Genomic DNA, 13,491 nt, shown 5'->3' with positions numbered 1-13,491 from the left:
CTGATGTATTTTCCTTAATCCTCCCCAGGATATTAGAGGTATTTTAGGCTGAGGGTTCTCAATATCAGTCAACGTCTAACCTTGGGGGAACTCAGCTGGGCCCACGTCAAGATCTGGGATGGGAGGATTCTTCACTTTCTGCCTTGGCTTTTGTGCCCAATGGCTTTTAAACCTATTTTTGAGATCTGAGAGCTCTGTGTGTCCTTTCAGTTCCCTCTGGAGTGACACGACAGCGCTGACCCTCCTGCCTTTGCAGTCGGGATCAGACGAACAGAAAGTCAAGCTGTCCCAATGCACACTTTGCTTTGCACTAAGATCTTTCAAGTCATCTTAGATGTGCAGATTCAAGTCACAAGATCGTTCCTTTAAAAAGCAGGTAACTGATCTTGAGCCACAGATTGAGTGAGATCTCATGGGCAAAGATATTCCTGGAATCCAAAGAGGAAACATTTTGCTTCCTCATATTCCTGAGGAAAACGTCTCTTTTGTGACACATTTGAAGAGTCATTTTTGACATGTTTAACTTTCATATTTTTTGAAAAAAATGAATCTGCTGGAGTGAATAATCCTCTTAGGACAACTGGAGGTGCCATCAGCTTGATTTTTAGTATATTTTGGGTTGTAAGTGTATAGGAAATTACCTGTGAAATTGCCAGAAATCTAATTAAGGTCACAAAGAATCCACTTTAGGTAGGCAGAGGTCAGTAAGTTTCCAGCCAAGTGCCTGCTCCAAGCTCACTGGAAATGCAGCTGCTGCAAGGATCAGGATCCTTTCTGAAGGTCCCAGCTGGCAGCAGGTGCTCAGAACCAAAACACATCAGTTGAGCAGCCTGTGCAAGGAGAGGAATGGCAGGATCAGGGCTTTAGAGCCAGGCTTTTGGTGTGGAGAACCAAATGTACACCCTAAATAGGTTTAGGGTTACTTTGCACTTCCTACCACTGTCAGCCTGGTTCTGGAGGCAGCACGCTGTCCCCTACCTGCTCCTTGGGGAGCGAGCAGCTTCTTTTGGTTTAGCCCCATCCAGGAGGAAGGTGGTTGGGATGCTGCTGGACTGCTCCGAATGGCAAAGCAAGTGTGGTAAGTGGGGCTCGCTGGGAGACCCGTGTCACAAGTGCTGCTGGTCTGAAGTGAAATGGGAGAAGCACCTGGGAATTGCCTTGGGAAGTTTGCCACCTGATAATTTGCTGTTACCAATTGGGATTCTTTTAAATTCAGATGAGTCTCCTCATTTGACCATCATTAGGACGTGCATTATGACTTGCTGTCCTTGCAGAGGCCATCCCCTGCAGAATCCCTGGGAGGATGGAAACAGTGATTGGGGTTTTCCCTACATGAGTCTCAGGGCTTTTATCTTCCCTGGCACCTTGGAGTCCTGGGAGACAGAGCTGTGCCCCTGAAGGGGTGTCCTAAGAAACACTGGCTTTCAGCAGTGATTTGCAACCTGAATAAACACGTCTGTGTTGTCAATATAATGTCAGACTCTCTAAGAACTCGAGCCATTAGTGCACAATCTCTCTCTTTGACTGGCACAAGTCCACTGATAGCAGAAAAGAAGCCCCTTTGCACGTGGGTGAGCTGTTGTGCCCTCATAGAGTCTTAACAACATTGCTGTATGTGCCACGTATAGGATGATGGCCCTACCCTACAGCCATTTCTGCTGGCAAGAGGTGTCATCCAATGCTGCCCATGTTATGAAAGTCATTACCAGAAATTAATAGAAATGATTCTATTAACCATTGTATTTTAGGAATGCCTGTCAGCATTAACACTGTATGCAGTGAGTATGCACAGATGCAAAATGCATCAGGTTTCTGTCTCAGAGTGACCTGTTTTCCTTGGATTTGCTATGACTTTGAGTGACCTTGAATGACTCAGAGACCACTGATTTCCAGAATGTCACTTAATGCACATCTGACTCTGGATTAATGCAGGGACAGGTTCATAGAGGAGCTGGACACCACGTGGTCTGAGGCACTTAATGGGTGCATGGTGGACTCCTCATGGTATTCAAAACAAGTCCCTGTGTCTTAATACTGTCACTCTGCCTTTTTTTGACTCAGTTTCCACATTTTATAGAACCACAGAATGGTTTGGGTTGGAAAGGACCTTAAAGCCCATCCTGTTCCACCCCCTGCCATGGGCACCTTGCACTAGACCAGGTTGCCCCAAGCCCCATCCAACCTGGCCTTGAACACTCCCGGGGTTGGGCCATCCTATTTTGGTACATGATCCACAACTTCTAATACAGTTTAATACATGAATAAACAGATTCTCATTGCCTCACAGAGTTCCTGGTGCTTTATATGTGAAAAATGCTATATAAACACAATCTATATCTGTTTATGTGTTTTTCTTCACCAAATGAATGTTGTCTTTGTACAATAAGAAGCTGAAATCATTTATTGCTTCAGTCTGAGGAAGTTCATGTCCTGCCTGCAGCAGGCTGATTTAAAAAAATTTATATGACAAAGCACAGTAATAAGTTTGGATTCCTGTAAGATTCTGGTTTGCCAGATGAGACAACTCTAACTGAAAGCCTTTGAAGGGAGATGTCCTTTGACCGCTCAGTATTTATATAAAATATTGACAATGAGACTATCAGATTCTTCTCCTAATGTACTTATAAATATTTGGATCTTTCATATTTCTTAAGAAATATTGTGCCATTTTGTCTTCCCGTTGCCATAGAATGAGGAGGTTATTAAAATGAAAAACTGCCTTTTACCCTGTAGTGTCTTGGTGGGGAAGATTATTTGTGCATATTTTCCTTGCTGGTGAGCTGGTGTATATTATATAAAGTGCTGTACTGTGGTGGTGATTCCCCTGTTTTGTTGCTTTGCTACGACTTCTTCATTCCCTTCCAGCTTCACAGATAAATTTATATCGCTTCTGACAGCTTAAAATGTTATATCCTTATTAACCTTTAAATTTACGCTTTAAACTGGCCTTGTGGGATTGCATATGGAATGATTTAGATGACGCTTGAGAAAATTTTCTTATCCAATAACTAGTTTGAATAGTTATTCTATATTCATTATGAGATTGTGTTACTGCAAGGAAAGTTGTTACCACTTGTAGTGTTGCTGGAGAACAGGAAACAATAATGTTAATGCTCATTAGTGGAGTCGTTATGGAAAGGAGAAATAGAAAATAATTTTTTTTTCCTGCCTTCCACAGTATATTGAAATCCATGGAGTTTGCACCATCTGAAAGCTCTGGTGGGCAGGTACTGAACCTACTTTCGTTGTCTTACTTACTTCAGCAATTCAGTTAATTAACAAAGATTGTGTCTTGCAATTCCTTAGTGTTGGCATCGACAGTTTCCTGTTGATGTTGAGACATATGGGTTGATCATTGTTTTTCCTGATGTTTTCTTATGTAAAAAGCTGAACTGAACATTTTTTGCCTGTTAATTTCTTTTAAGTGGACAAGGACAAAGTGATGTTTCAGCTGTGCTGGAGTGAATAACCAAAATGTTGTGAAGTTGAGTCATTTAAAGATACTAGAGGCGGTGTACAGACAGTATGCTGAGCAAGGACTTCAGCATTTTAAAGTATTTATTAGCCTTGAAAATAATGTTCACAAAAGAAAACAAACCTTTGAGTACTGAGAAAGCTCTGACATTCCAGCAAATTAATCTTACTTAAGTTTAAAGGTTATGAATTAAAGTCTTGTTTCTGAAATCTGAACTGAATATCGATATCCTGGGATTAATTTTCTAGGAGTTTTTTAATGATCAAGGGTTAGATATTGAGGGGAAGGTAAATAGCAGGTTTCTGTGGCTGGTTTTATTTTTGAACCAACTGTTTCTGCTGAAACGCAGCATGTCAAGGAAATGCTTAACTTGGGTCAGTTGACCTAGAAGGAATAATATAATCTTAACTCCTGTTTTAATCAGATTAAAAGATGTCTACAGCTTTTAAACTGAAAGTGTGCCAGGACCATTTAAAAATAAGTAGGATTAAGAAAATGTTCCGTTACACATCTCAAAATAATGCAGAATGGATGAATGATTTACAATGGAAATTAAACAGTGAATCTCTTCCATGGCTCACGTCGGAGCCCGGAGTGATTCCCGCAAATCCACACCCAGTGAACTCCCTCCCTGCGTCCAGAGAGGAGTCGAGCACTTGTGGTTTTTTTATTTTACTTCTGAAATCCTTTTTAGTGCCTGAGTGAGCCTCTCAATGCTTTTAGAAACAAACCTCCCACTCTGGTTCTCTTTAGGATGCATCCAAACCACTGGAGGTGCTGCTGCTGGAGAAGAACCGCTCGCTGCAGTCGGAGAACGCCACGCTGCGCATCACCAACAGCGACCTGAGCGGTAGGTTGACACGATTTTTGGCTGTTCTGGTTCACTTGCTGTCTTGTGACGGGTGGGAGGGCTGAGTGAGAGCTGAGTGTCTGAGCTAATGCATGGCAGGAGGATTAAGAAGCAACAGGAACACTGGAATAACGCTGGATTTCTGTAGTTTTATAGGCTGGATAATAAAGTAAAACTTGGAGAGCTCAGAGAGTCTATAAAGTTTGAGGAAGAGGCATTACAGGCTGTACCCAGTGGTAGCGTTTGAGGCTGTTGTCTGTTTTGGGAACAAATCTGTGGCACCACAAGTCTCTTCCCCTCCCTCCCCCCCAGTGTTATGCACAATGTTTGCATGTAGAACATAACCTTCCTGTCTGATACACTTGGATGTGCCACCAGCAGGTCAGCTTGGGAAAACAAAATCCTTTCTTTTTGGCGAAGTGTGTTTGCCGTTCCGCTTTCCTAATGTGGGCTTTTACATCTTGTGTGCACATTTTTTAAATGGCAAGTCATGGAATTTCCAGATACTCGAATGCTTATGGTTTTTGCAGCTGTAAGAAAGTTAAAAGTTGCCACTGGCCCTGGGATTACTGAATTCTGAAGTGTTTTATGACTTTTAACTGAGTGATCTTGGTGCATCCACCTAATGGTGATTCCTTTATTCAAATTGGTTTGTTCCAAAATGTAAATGTTTGCTGCATTTGGGTTCAGTCAGGTCCAATGAGTCATGTCTTGAATGAGAGACAACAGAGAGACTTGCTGTCTGTAACTGCATTTATTTAACTGTATAACTGCACTTCATGTAACTGTTCTAGTGTTATTGTCTGTAAGGGGGATTCTCCAGGCTGCAACATACAAGAAAGGTGCAAACATGAAATGCATGTTGTTTGTTTTGGGGGCCTTGTTTGGCTTAAAAAATTTCAATTATGGAAAAAAACAAAACAAAAAAAAAACCACAAAACCAAATAAAAACAAACCAAAACCAAACAAAACCAAAACTCCCACCGCCACTTCATTGGCCCGTGTCAATCTGCACTTTTTTTTCCCTTTGCGGGGCAAACTTTGCATTTTTTTATCTTGGTTTTTCCCTCTTTGACCCCCCATAATGCATTATGTTTGACCTTCCTTGTAGGGTCAGCCAGGAGAAAAGGGAAAGACCAGCCTGAGAGTCAGCGTCCTGCAACCTTGCCGGCCTCCCCTCCTTCCCAGTTGCTCCGCAACGCGGGGGAGCAGGCTTCCAATACTAATGGTACACACCAGTTCTCACCAACGGGTTTAAGTCAAGACTTTTTCAGCTCATCCCTGGCGAGCCCCAGCTTACCCCTGGCCTCCACAGGAAAATTTGCACTAAACTCTCTCCTCCAGCGACAGCTAATGCAGTCCTTCTACTCCAAGGCAATGCAGGAAGCAGGAAGCACAAGCATGATTTTTCCAACAGGTCCATACAGCACAAACTCCATATCTTCCCAAAGTCCATTACAACAAAGCCCGGATGTAAATGGCATGGCCCCGTCTCCCAGCCAGTCAGAAAGTGCTGGGAGCATCTCTGAAGGCGAGGAGATAGACACGGCCGAAATTGCACGTCAGGTGAAAGAGCAGTTGATCAAGCACAATATTGGACAGCGGATATTTGGACATTATGTGTTGGGACTGTCACAAGGGTCTGTGAGCGAGATCCTGGCCCGGCCAAAGCCATGGAATAAACTGACTGTCAGAGGCAAGGAGCCATTTCATAAGATGAAGCAGTTCCTCTCGGACGAGCAGAACATCTTGGCTCTCCGCAGCATCCAGGGTAGACAAAGAGGTAAGTGCTCTCCTGCCCAGGGTCTTGCCCCGTCCTTCTCTTAGTTCCAAATGTTACGAATCGGAAGCTTCTCCTTGTGGGGCGGTTTGTGCGTTGCTGCTGTTCTCACCCAAATCAGGTGTCAGGTACAGAAAGTTCAGCTTTGCAGCACTCAAGCAGGTTAGTATCTTTGCTAATGCTTTTTTTAGATGCTGGCTTGTGCCTGTCAGCAGGAGCAAGCAGCAGGGGCACTCACATCCCTCACTTCCCAAGAGCTCCGTGTCAGAGCTAAATCCAAAGTGAAAAGGGTCAGCAGCTACTCGGGGTATCAGCCCTCAGAAATACTTGCAAATTTTTATTTGGGGTTGTTTACTGAGACCAGGCTTTTGTTGTGTCTTGTGTGATTATGTTCTTTTTCCCCAAAGTGTTGTGACAAAATAGGGTAGGTGATGCATGAGATGAGTAATTAAAACACAATCCCAGTTTAAAGCAGCTTTGCATATTTAAGGCAGCGATTTTAAGAGGTAACATGCATTTCATTGTGATTCATCTTAAGACTGAGATTTACATTTAGAGAAACTGAAAAGTAAGTTGTTTACAGTCAAGAAATATTGGAAAGGACAGGCAGGGTTTTCCTAGATTTTGTTTAATTGGAAGCACACACTGTTAGATTTATAATCTGTTCTTCCTTTTGATGATTGTACTTGAGGGGATTATCTGCCCATCTTTAACCTCTTCATTTTTGGTATCTCTAGACATTTATTTATATCTGTCTAATCTCCTTTCCGAACATAGCTGTAATCTTTATTAACAAATCAGCCAGCCTTGCTTCTTCCCAAGTAGCCAGTTCCTCCGGCTCAGGCAGGGCCCCGAGGGGCCAGGAGAGCTCAGGGACAGGCTGCCAGCTCCTCATGTCACAGCCCGTGATGTCAGAGCAACCATCCCCTGATTGTTTTGTTCTTACCAAACTTGTTTTTCAACAGAGAATCCAGGCCAGAACCTGAACAGACTATTTCAGGAAGTACCGAAACGAAGAAATGGGTCTGAAGGTACGTCACAGGCAGGTGTTTTTCTTTGCAGTCAATCCCTAGGAAGTGGAGTGTGCTTTAGCTGTGTGTTTCCTTAAAACTGTGCAGTTTGATTCTGGCCTGGAATCTGATAGAAAAACAGACAGTAAGTATAAAACAAACCATGGGTTAGATGAACACTTTGCTTTTTCTAATTCTGCTGCTGCTGTACTAACGTAACCCTGTTTGGACAGTTTTTCCACTCCCATCCTCCCTGCATTTGCAGATAAAAAGAGATAAGTGATAGAAGTGACTTTATAAAATCACCAGATCTATTTGCTATTCTTGTGATTTTGGAGGGAGAAAGTTGCACAGTTACACCAACAATCACATACTGCTTCTGCTCTAAATTTACTTCTTTCTTCTCATGGGGCTTATGCTGACAAATTCCACTTTATTACACTGTTAAATTAGTGTGATGCTTAGTTCAGTGTTATATATGAGAAAGACAAGATAAGTGAATATCAGATTAATACATTATCACTGAACAGGAAGTCTGAACGTTTTTCTTTGTTATAGATTAGGTTGCAGAATTGTCTTTTAGTAAGATGAGGAAGAAGAAAAAACTAAAGCAGGGACCCCAAAACTCTGTAGTTATTTTGACTGAAGTCAGAAATTATCTAGCTCACTTACAAACAATAATCTCGTAATGAAAAATGCAGTTAAGTGCAGTAGCATTCATGGTTTTCCCTCCTTTTCTTCCCCTTAGAGGTTAAAAAAAAAACCAAAAAAAAACCAAAGCAAAAGCAAACACTCAGCTCTTACCTGGAGAGTACTTCAAATGGTATCTACGTTTAAATGACTCTTTCTCTTCATGTATTAACCTCTAGAAAGTTAAAAATTAGTTTTATCTAGTTACTTTTTAATTCTGTTTTGTGCTGAATGTATAGTCATCCTACTGTGCCTAGCAGCTGATGCCATTTTTCATTTGATTCTTGGGCTTATGTTTTTTTAGCTTTCTTCCTTTCCCTTCTTTCCCTTCTGTTTCCTCTCCCCCTCCAAAAAAAAAAGAAAAAAAAAGGAAAGAGAATAGAGTTATATATGTTGCCATAGAAAAGGAATATATGACCAGCTAGTTCTTCCTCTGATGTTCTCACCATTCCAGGGCAGCTAGAGACAGGCACAGCGAGGATGTTTTTCTTTTATTAAGTATTTTTGGTGTTGTAAATGTTGGTAAAGGCCCTGTGTAAACTGTCCTCAGATCGTACTGGCTGTGGTATCAGTATATCCAGTGTGTCTTTGTGTTACAAAAACAACCAGATCAAAGTTTTCCTGGTGTCATTAGTTCTATTTTCCTCTCCAGGTAATATAACCACAAGAATCCGAACCGCAGAGACTGGCTCTGATGAAGCCATCAAATCCATTCTCGAACAAGCCAAAAGGGAGCTGCAAGTACAGAAAACAGGTACGGCCTCATTTTGTCTCTGGCTCCTTCGATTTCAGAATTTAATTAAAACAATTGCCATGAGCTTTTTGGTCAGTTAATTATATCCTTAAAACCGTCAGTGTAGGTTTGAAGAGCTTTTTTGAGGGGTTTTATTATTGTTTAGTGGAGTTGTTTCTGTGTCTAACACATCCCAAGTTAAGGTCACACGTGTCACAGCATGGTGGGGTCTCTGCTCTGCTCCCAAGGGAGCGACACTGTGAGATTTCTGAACACCTTTATCCCTGTGCAGAGCTCTGCCTTCCTTGCAGCCCTCCAGACCTGCAGGGGCACCTACAGAACCCTTTCCTCTCCCAGTTTGCTCCTTGGAAAGGGAATGGCTTCTACTTCCTCTTTTCTCTCTGACTCAGGCCCCAGGGACAGAACTGCTGGGAGAGGGAACTGATGGATTTGTCGGGGTGAAGGTCACACTCTAGACAGCAATTACAGCACCACTGTACATCCTGTACCCAGATTATTATATAGGCAAACTCAGTTCTGACTGTTAGATGACTTTATTTTTGGTTACAGAATGTATTCAGTGAATGAACTGGCAAATCCTTTCCCAGAAAATCCATAGTTTAACGTCTTAACCTGAGAAAAGTTTTATTTCTCATTGTATGCTGTCATGTAATTAACATTTCTTCTGTTCCATAGCCCTCTCAGCTTTAAAAGAGTTCCTAGTACTGCTAATGGGCTGAAGTGGAAATTACTGTGCAATACTTCTGTTTTGTTTTTTAAAGTAAATACTGATTTACAGGTTTGGATATTTGTCTTTTCATTGAAAACTAAGTTAATCTCATGGCAGAATATAAAAGACTAGTTAATATATGACCTAAATAATATGACCTTATGCAAGAAATTATTGCATAGAGAAAAATATGGGCTGTGTGCAGGAAACTGCAAGCACGTTATTCAGTAACATGTTTCATCTGAGAACCTCAGACTTCCTTTCAAATATTAATTCAGCCTCAAAACTCCCTATGAAACCAGCAGATAAAACAGAAGAGAGAGTCTCACTGTCTTTTTTTCCCCCATTTCTTAGCTTTTCATGTATTTTATAGTGCGTGACAGGAAGGAATGTAGGGAGGCAAATTCAGAAATGGATTCAGATGAGGCATAATATTACCAGAGTAATACACAGCATGCTTCAAATCTTATTTCACTTTCAGGCCACTTGCAGTGTGAGGGTTCCCTGCTCCTACCTAGTGCTTCACTTTCCCTGTTCTCTGTAGAGTAGCTTTCAGAGGAATTGGTTTTCAAGCCCTGGGGACCTCAGTGGAGACGGCCTTAAATAGAAGCAGATGCCACTGCAAAAACCTCCTGGCTCTGGAGAGATAATTCCCCACCCACGTTCCAGTCTCTGCTCATCCCCAACTGCTACAGCACAGCCACCCAAATCCTGGTTCCCCACTGGAATACTGCATTTGGGGGTTGTCTCTGCTGAAAGCACCCGTGTCTCCATCCCAGAGCTTCAGATGAGGCAGAGGGTGATGACCAGGTGTCAGCCTGGCTTTGGTAGAGCTGTTGATTTCAGTGGTTGGGACCATGGAACAAGAAAACAGGAAGCAGGAGCATATTTAGCTTGTCAAATGAAATGATGATGATCTTTTCCTAAAGTTCTGGCTTTGTTGTAATTTGTGTGTTATGTTTGTGGAGTTAAAAGGACTCACCTTATTTATACTGTGAGAGAGTATTAATAGTCTGTCCAGGTGAATGCAGCTGTGTTCAGTTCTGTGTGTGTGTTAGATTCATTTGTGGAGAAAGAGAAAAGTGAAAGGTTAAATAACTCTATAAATACAACCATAAAATGTTATTGACCACTTGGGGGTGGGGGAGGAAGAGGTGAAGGCTTGATTTTCAAAGGCATTTATTTGAAAATTTTTACAATGGTGGAAGTGCAAGTGATCCCAGACTTGTGCAGCTGAGTCTGTGCGTGCAAACATCCAGCACTTTGGCAACTATCAAAATTTTCCAGTGAAGGACTTTGGAAATCTTACCTTATTTTGAAAAGTGCAAATCTTTGCTTAGTAAAAACTCCTCCCTCCCATCCAGAAATGTATTTCAGCCCCTTCTTTTTTTTTTTCTTTTTTTTTTTTTTGTCTGTCAGGGAACTGTTTACAGTAGCACGTGTTGAATATAAAGCATATTCCTGTGTTGCATTTAGTCTTTTGGTTGTTTTTCATAGCTGAGCCGGCTCAGCCGCCTTCTGCCTCTAGCAGTGGCAATTCTGATGATGCTATTCGATCCATTCTGCAACAAGCCCGACGGGAAATGGAGGCACAGCAGGCTGCCCTTGAACCTGCCTTAAAAACACCACCTTTATCTCAAGCTGACATTTCTATCCTGTCCCCCAAACTAGTGTCTACACCTGCAATGTCTTCGGTTTCCAGCTATTCTCCTTTGGCCATATCCCTGAAGAAACATTCATCTGTCACTGATTCCAGTATCTCTGCATTGCAGAACCTCTCTGGGCTCAAAAAGGAGCCTCAGGAGGCACCTGTTTTAGAGCTTCATGGAATAAGTGATTCCGCCCAGGGTATGTTGAGGCATGTTAAAAATGAGTTGGGACGTGGTGGTGTTTGGAAGGACCATTGGTGGAATACTGTGCAGCATGAGAGAAGAAATGCAGCTCTTCCCGAAGATATAAAAGTTGAGGAAGCCAGTGGTGGAAAAGAAAAGGTCAGCAATCAGACTAGGCCAGATCGTAGCCAGCTCCAAGGACCGTCTTCTTCCGAGTATTGGAAAGAGTGGCCAAACGCGGAATCTCCGTACTCCCAGAGTTCTGAATTGAGCATGACTGGGGCGAGTCGCAGTGAGACACCACAAAATAGCCCCCTCCCTTCATCCCCTATCGTGTCCTTGTCCAAGCCATCCAAACCTTCGGTTCCTCCACTGACACCCGAGCAGTATGAGATTTATATGTACCAGGAGGTGGATACGATAGAGCTAACGCGGCAGGTCAAGGAAAAGCTAGCAAAGAATGGCATCTGCCAAAGGATCTTTGGGGAAAAGGTAAACAAGTGGTTCTCTCTTGTGTTGTCAATGTGCCTTCTGCTCCTTACGTGTGTGCCGAGCCCCGTTTAACGGAGGGGGATGTGCCACGTGTGTCTTATGGAAAAATGTTTTTGCTTCGTGTGTTAAGTATTTAAAATGAGCTCACAAAGGAAAGCATTAGTTTCCCTGTGTTTGGGAATTGCAGAGGTTTTTGTACAGAGGTTGGCTTCAGCCACTTGGAATTAGAAACGGGGCCCCGAGTTTAGAAACCTTGAAAGCTGAAGCAAACATTATTGAGGCTTGGTATTTCATGCTTAATGTAATGAATTCATGGAATACTTGAGCGATACCATTGTCATGGCTGGAGAGTCTTAAATTTGTTATAAGTGAAGATTATAGACACAAGAGCATTTTTCCTATTTTTTTTATTATTTGGAAACGTGCACAGGGGTATTTAAACAACCACATGGAAAATCCCCTACCTTTTCTTAGCCTGAAGTCAGGAATTCAGATTTCTTATACCTGGTGCTTGGTATCTCAGTGTGCTCTGAGGCCCTTTTGAGCAATGTTTGATTACAGATACACGATGCATGATAAGGCTCCCTGAAGTTCTCACGCTGTGGGCCCTAAGCCTTGAGCACGTGGGATTTTGAGGGTCCCTGACAACCAGAAAATCCCTCCCAGGCTGTAAGAAGTCTTGGACATTTGCTGTTTCTTCTTCCTATAAAGAATTGAATCAATGTAATAGTATAATAGGAGCTGGCATCGCACTATTAACTTCGCACTAAGATGTAAAATGAAAAGCCTGACCTCTCGGGGTCATTAAAGATCCCGTGGCAGCTTTCATTAAGTATGATTTTTAACTCCTCTACCTGTGCTGAATTCCAGGCAAGTAATTGCATTCTGCCTGTCTGAAATCCCCCCTCCACTGCAGTCGACTGTATTCTTAAATATTTACTTACATAGAGCAGCTGCTGCTACAGGTGAAAACACACATCGTTATAATTCATACCCCAAAAATCAACCAAATATAGGCCTAGTCTCAAAAGTCCCAATTATTTTTGTTTGAGAACAAAATACATGCCAATCATTGCCTGTTTCATCTGCCTGTGTGTGCCTGGACTCGGTGTTTTTCCTGTTAAAGCTGATGAAACTATCTGACACGAAATATGAAAAGCATGCAAATCCCGCACCAGCCTGCTGCTGTCCTGATCCTGCAGGAAAAAACCCACATTCCAGAAGGAAACACGGCAGGAAAAAAAAAAAGGCATTTCCATCTGAGTATCTACAGATGTCATTTTTGCAGTTTTTCTAATTGTCCACACAAACCCAATTTGAGCGATGCAGTAAAAGGAACCCAAAATGACTTAAATTACCCCCTTTCCACTTCTAGTGTGTTAACGTGCCGTTCTTGGTTGCTTCACTTCAGGTATTGGGGCTGTCCCAAGGAAGTGTCAGTGACATGCTCTCCAGGCCAAAGCCATGGAGTAAATTGACCCAAAAAGGCCGAGAACCATTTATTCGTATGCAGCTCTGGTTGAATGGTGAGCTGGGACAGTGTGTCCTGCCCGCACAAGGGCAGCAACAAGGACAAGGTAATTAAAATTCCACTATGTTGTTTGAGTTGAGGAGGAGGAAATCTTTTCTCTTTTTTTTTCTTTTTTTTTTTTTTTTGAAATTTGCAGTAAGCCAGCCTTGCACCGGTGCTGGTCCAGGCCTTATGGAAGTGGCAGCATCCACCCTGGCAGCCCAGCCCAGTCCCTAAGGGAACGTGCTGGGAACGTTTGTGAACGAAGCGCTCGTTTATGCGTAATTGATAAGCAGCAGTTATCAAGTTCCTAATTAGGGTGATATTATCTAGGCATGAATATGAGACGTAATTCCAAAAATTTTGGCCAAAGAGCTAGAAAATGTTGC

At 42.4% G+C, this 13,491-nt stretch overlaps 1 protein-coding gene across 7 annotated transcripts in view; it reads left to right on the top strand.

Annotated features, from left to right (window-relative positions):
- Positions 1–13,491, top strand: part of CUX1 (cut like homeobox 1) — a 271,238-nt gene that overhangs the window by 194,245 nt on the left and 63,502 nt on the right. For 2 of the 7 annotated variants that reach the window (XM_027690774.1, XM_027690773.1), the window contains exons 13-19: positions 3,179–3,227; positions 4,229–4,325; positions 5,437–6,108; positions 7,071–7,136; positions 8,458–8,559; positions 10,766–11,592; positions 13,004–13,169. In XM_027690774.1, the coding sequence (XP_027546575.1) occupies positions 3,179–3,227; positions 4,229–4,325; positions 5,437–6,108; positions 7,071–7,136; positions 8,458–8,559; positions 10,766–11,592; positions 13,004–13,169 (1,979 nt within the window). The remainder of the gene's footprint in view (positions 1–3,178; positions 3,228–4,228; positions 4,326–5,436; positions 6,109–7,070; positions 7,137–8,457; positions 8,560–10,765; positions 11,593–13,003; positions 13,170–13,491) is intronic. The other 5 variants (XM_027690775.1, XM_027690779.1, XM_027690776.1 and 2 more) reach the window with 4 other exon arrangements.

Source organism: Neopelma chrysocephalum, unplaced genomic scaffold (genome assembly GCF_003984885.1).
Source record: "Neopelma chrysocephalum unplaced genomic scaffold, ASM398488v2 Primary Assembly neopelma1_82, whole genome shotgun sequence".
Lineage (NCBI taxonomy): Eukaryota > Metazoa > Chordata > Aves > Passeriformes > Pipridae > Neopelma > Neopelma chrysocephalum.
Note: the sequence above shows the minus strand (reverse complement) of the source record. Positions and strands in the feature narration are given on the sequence as shown.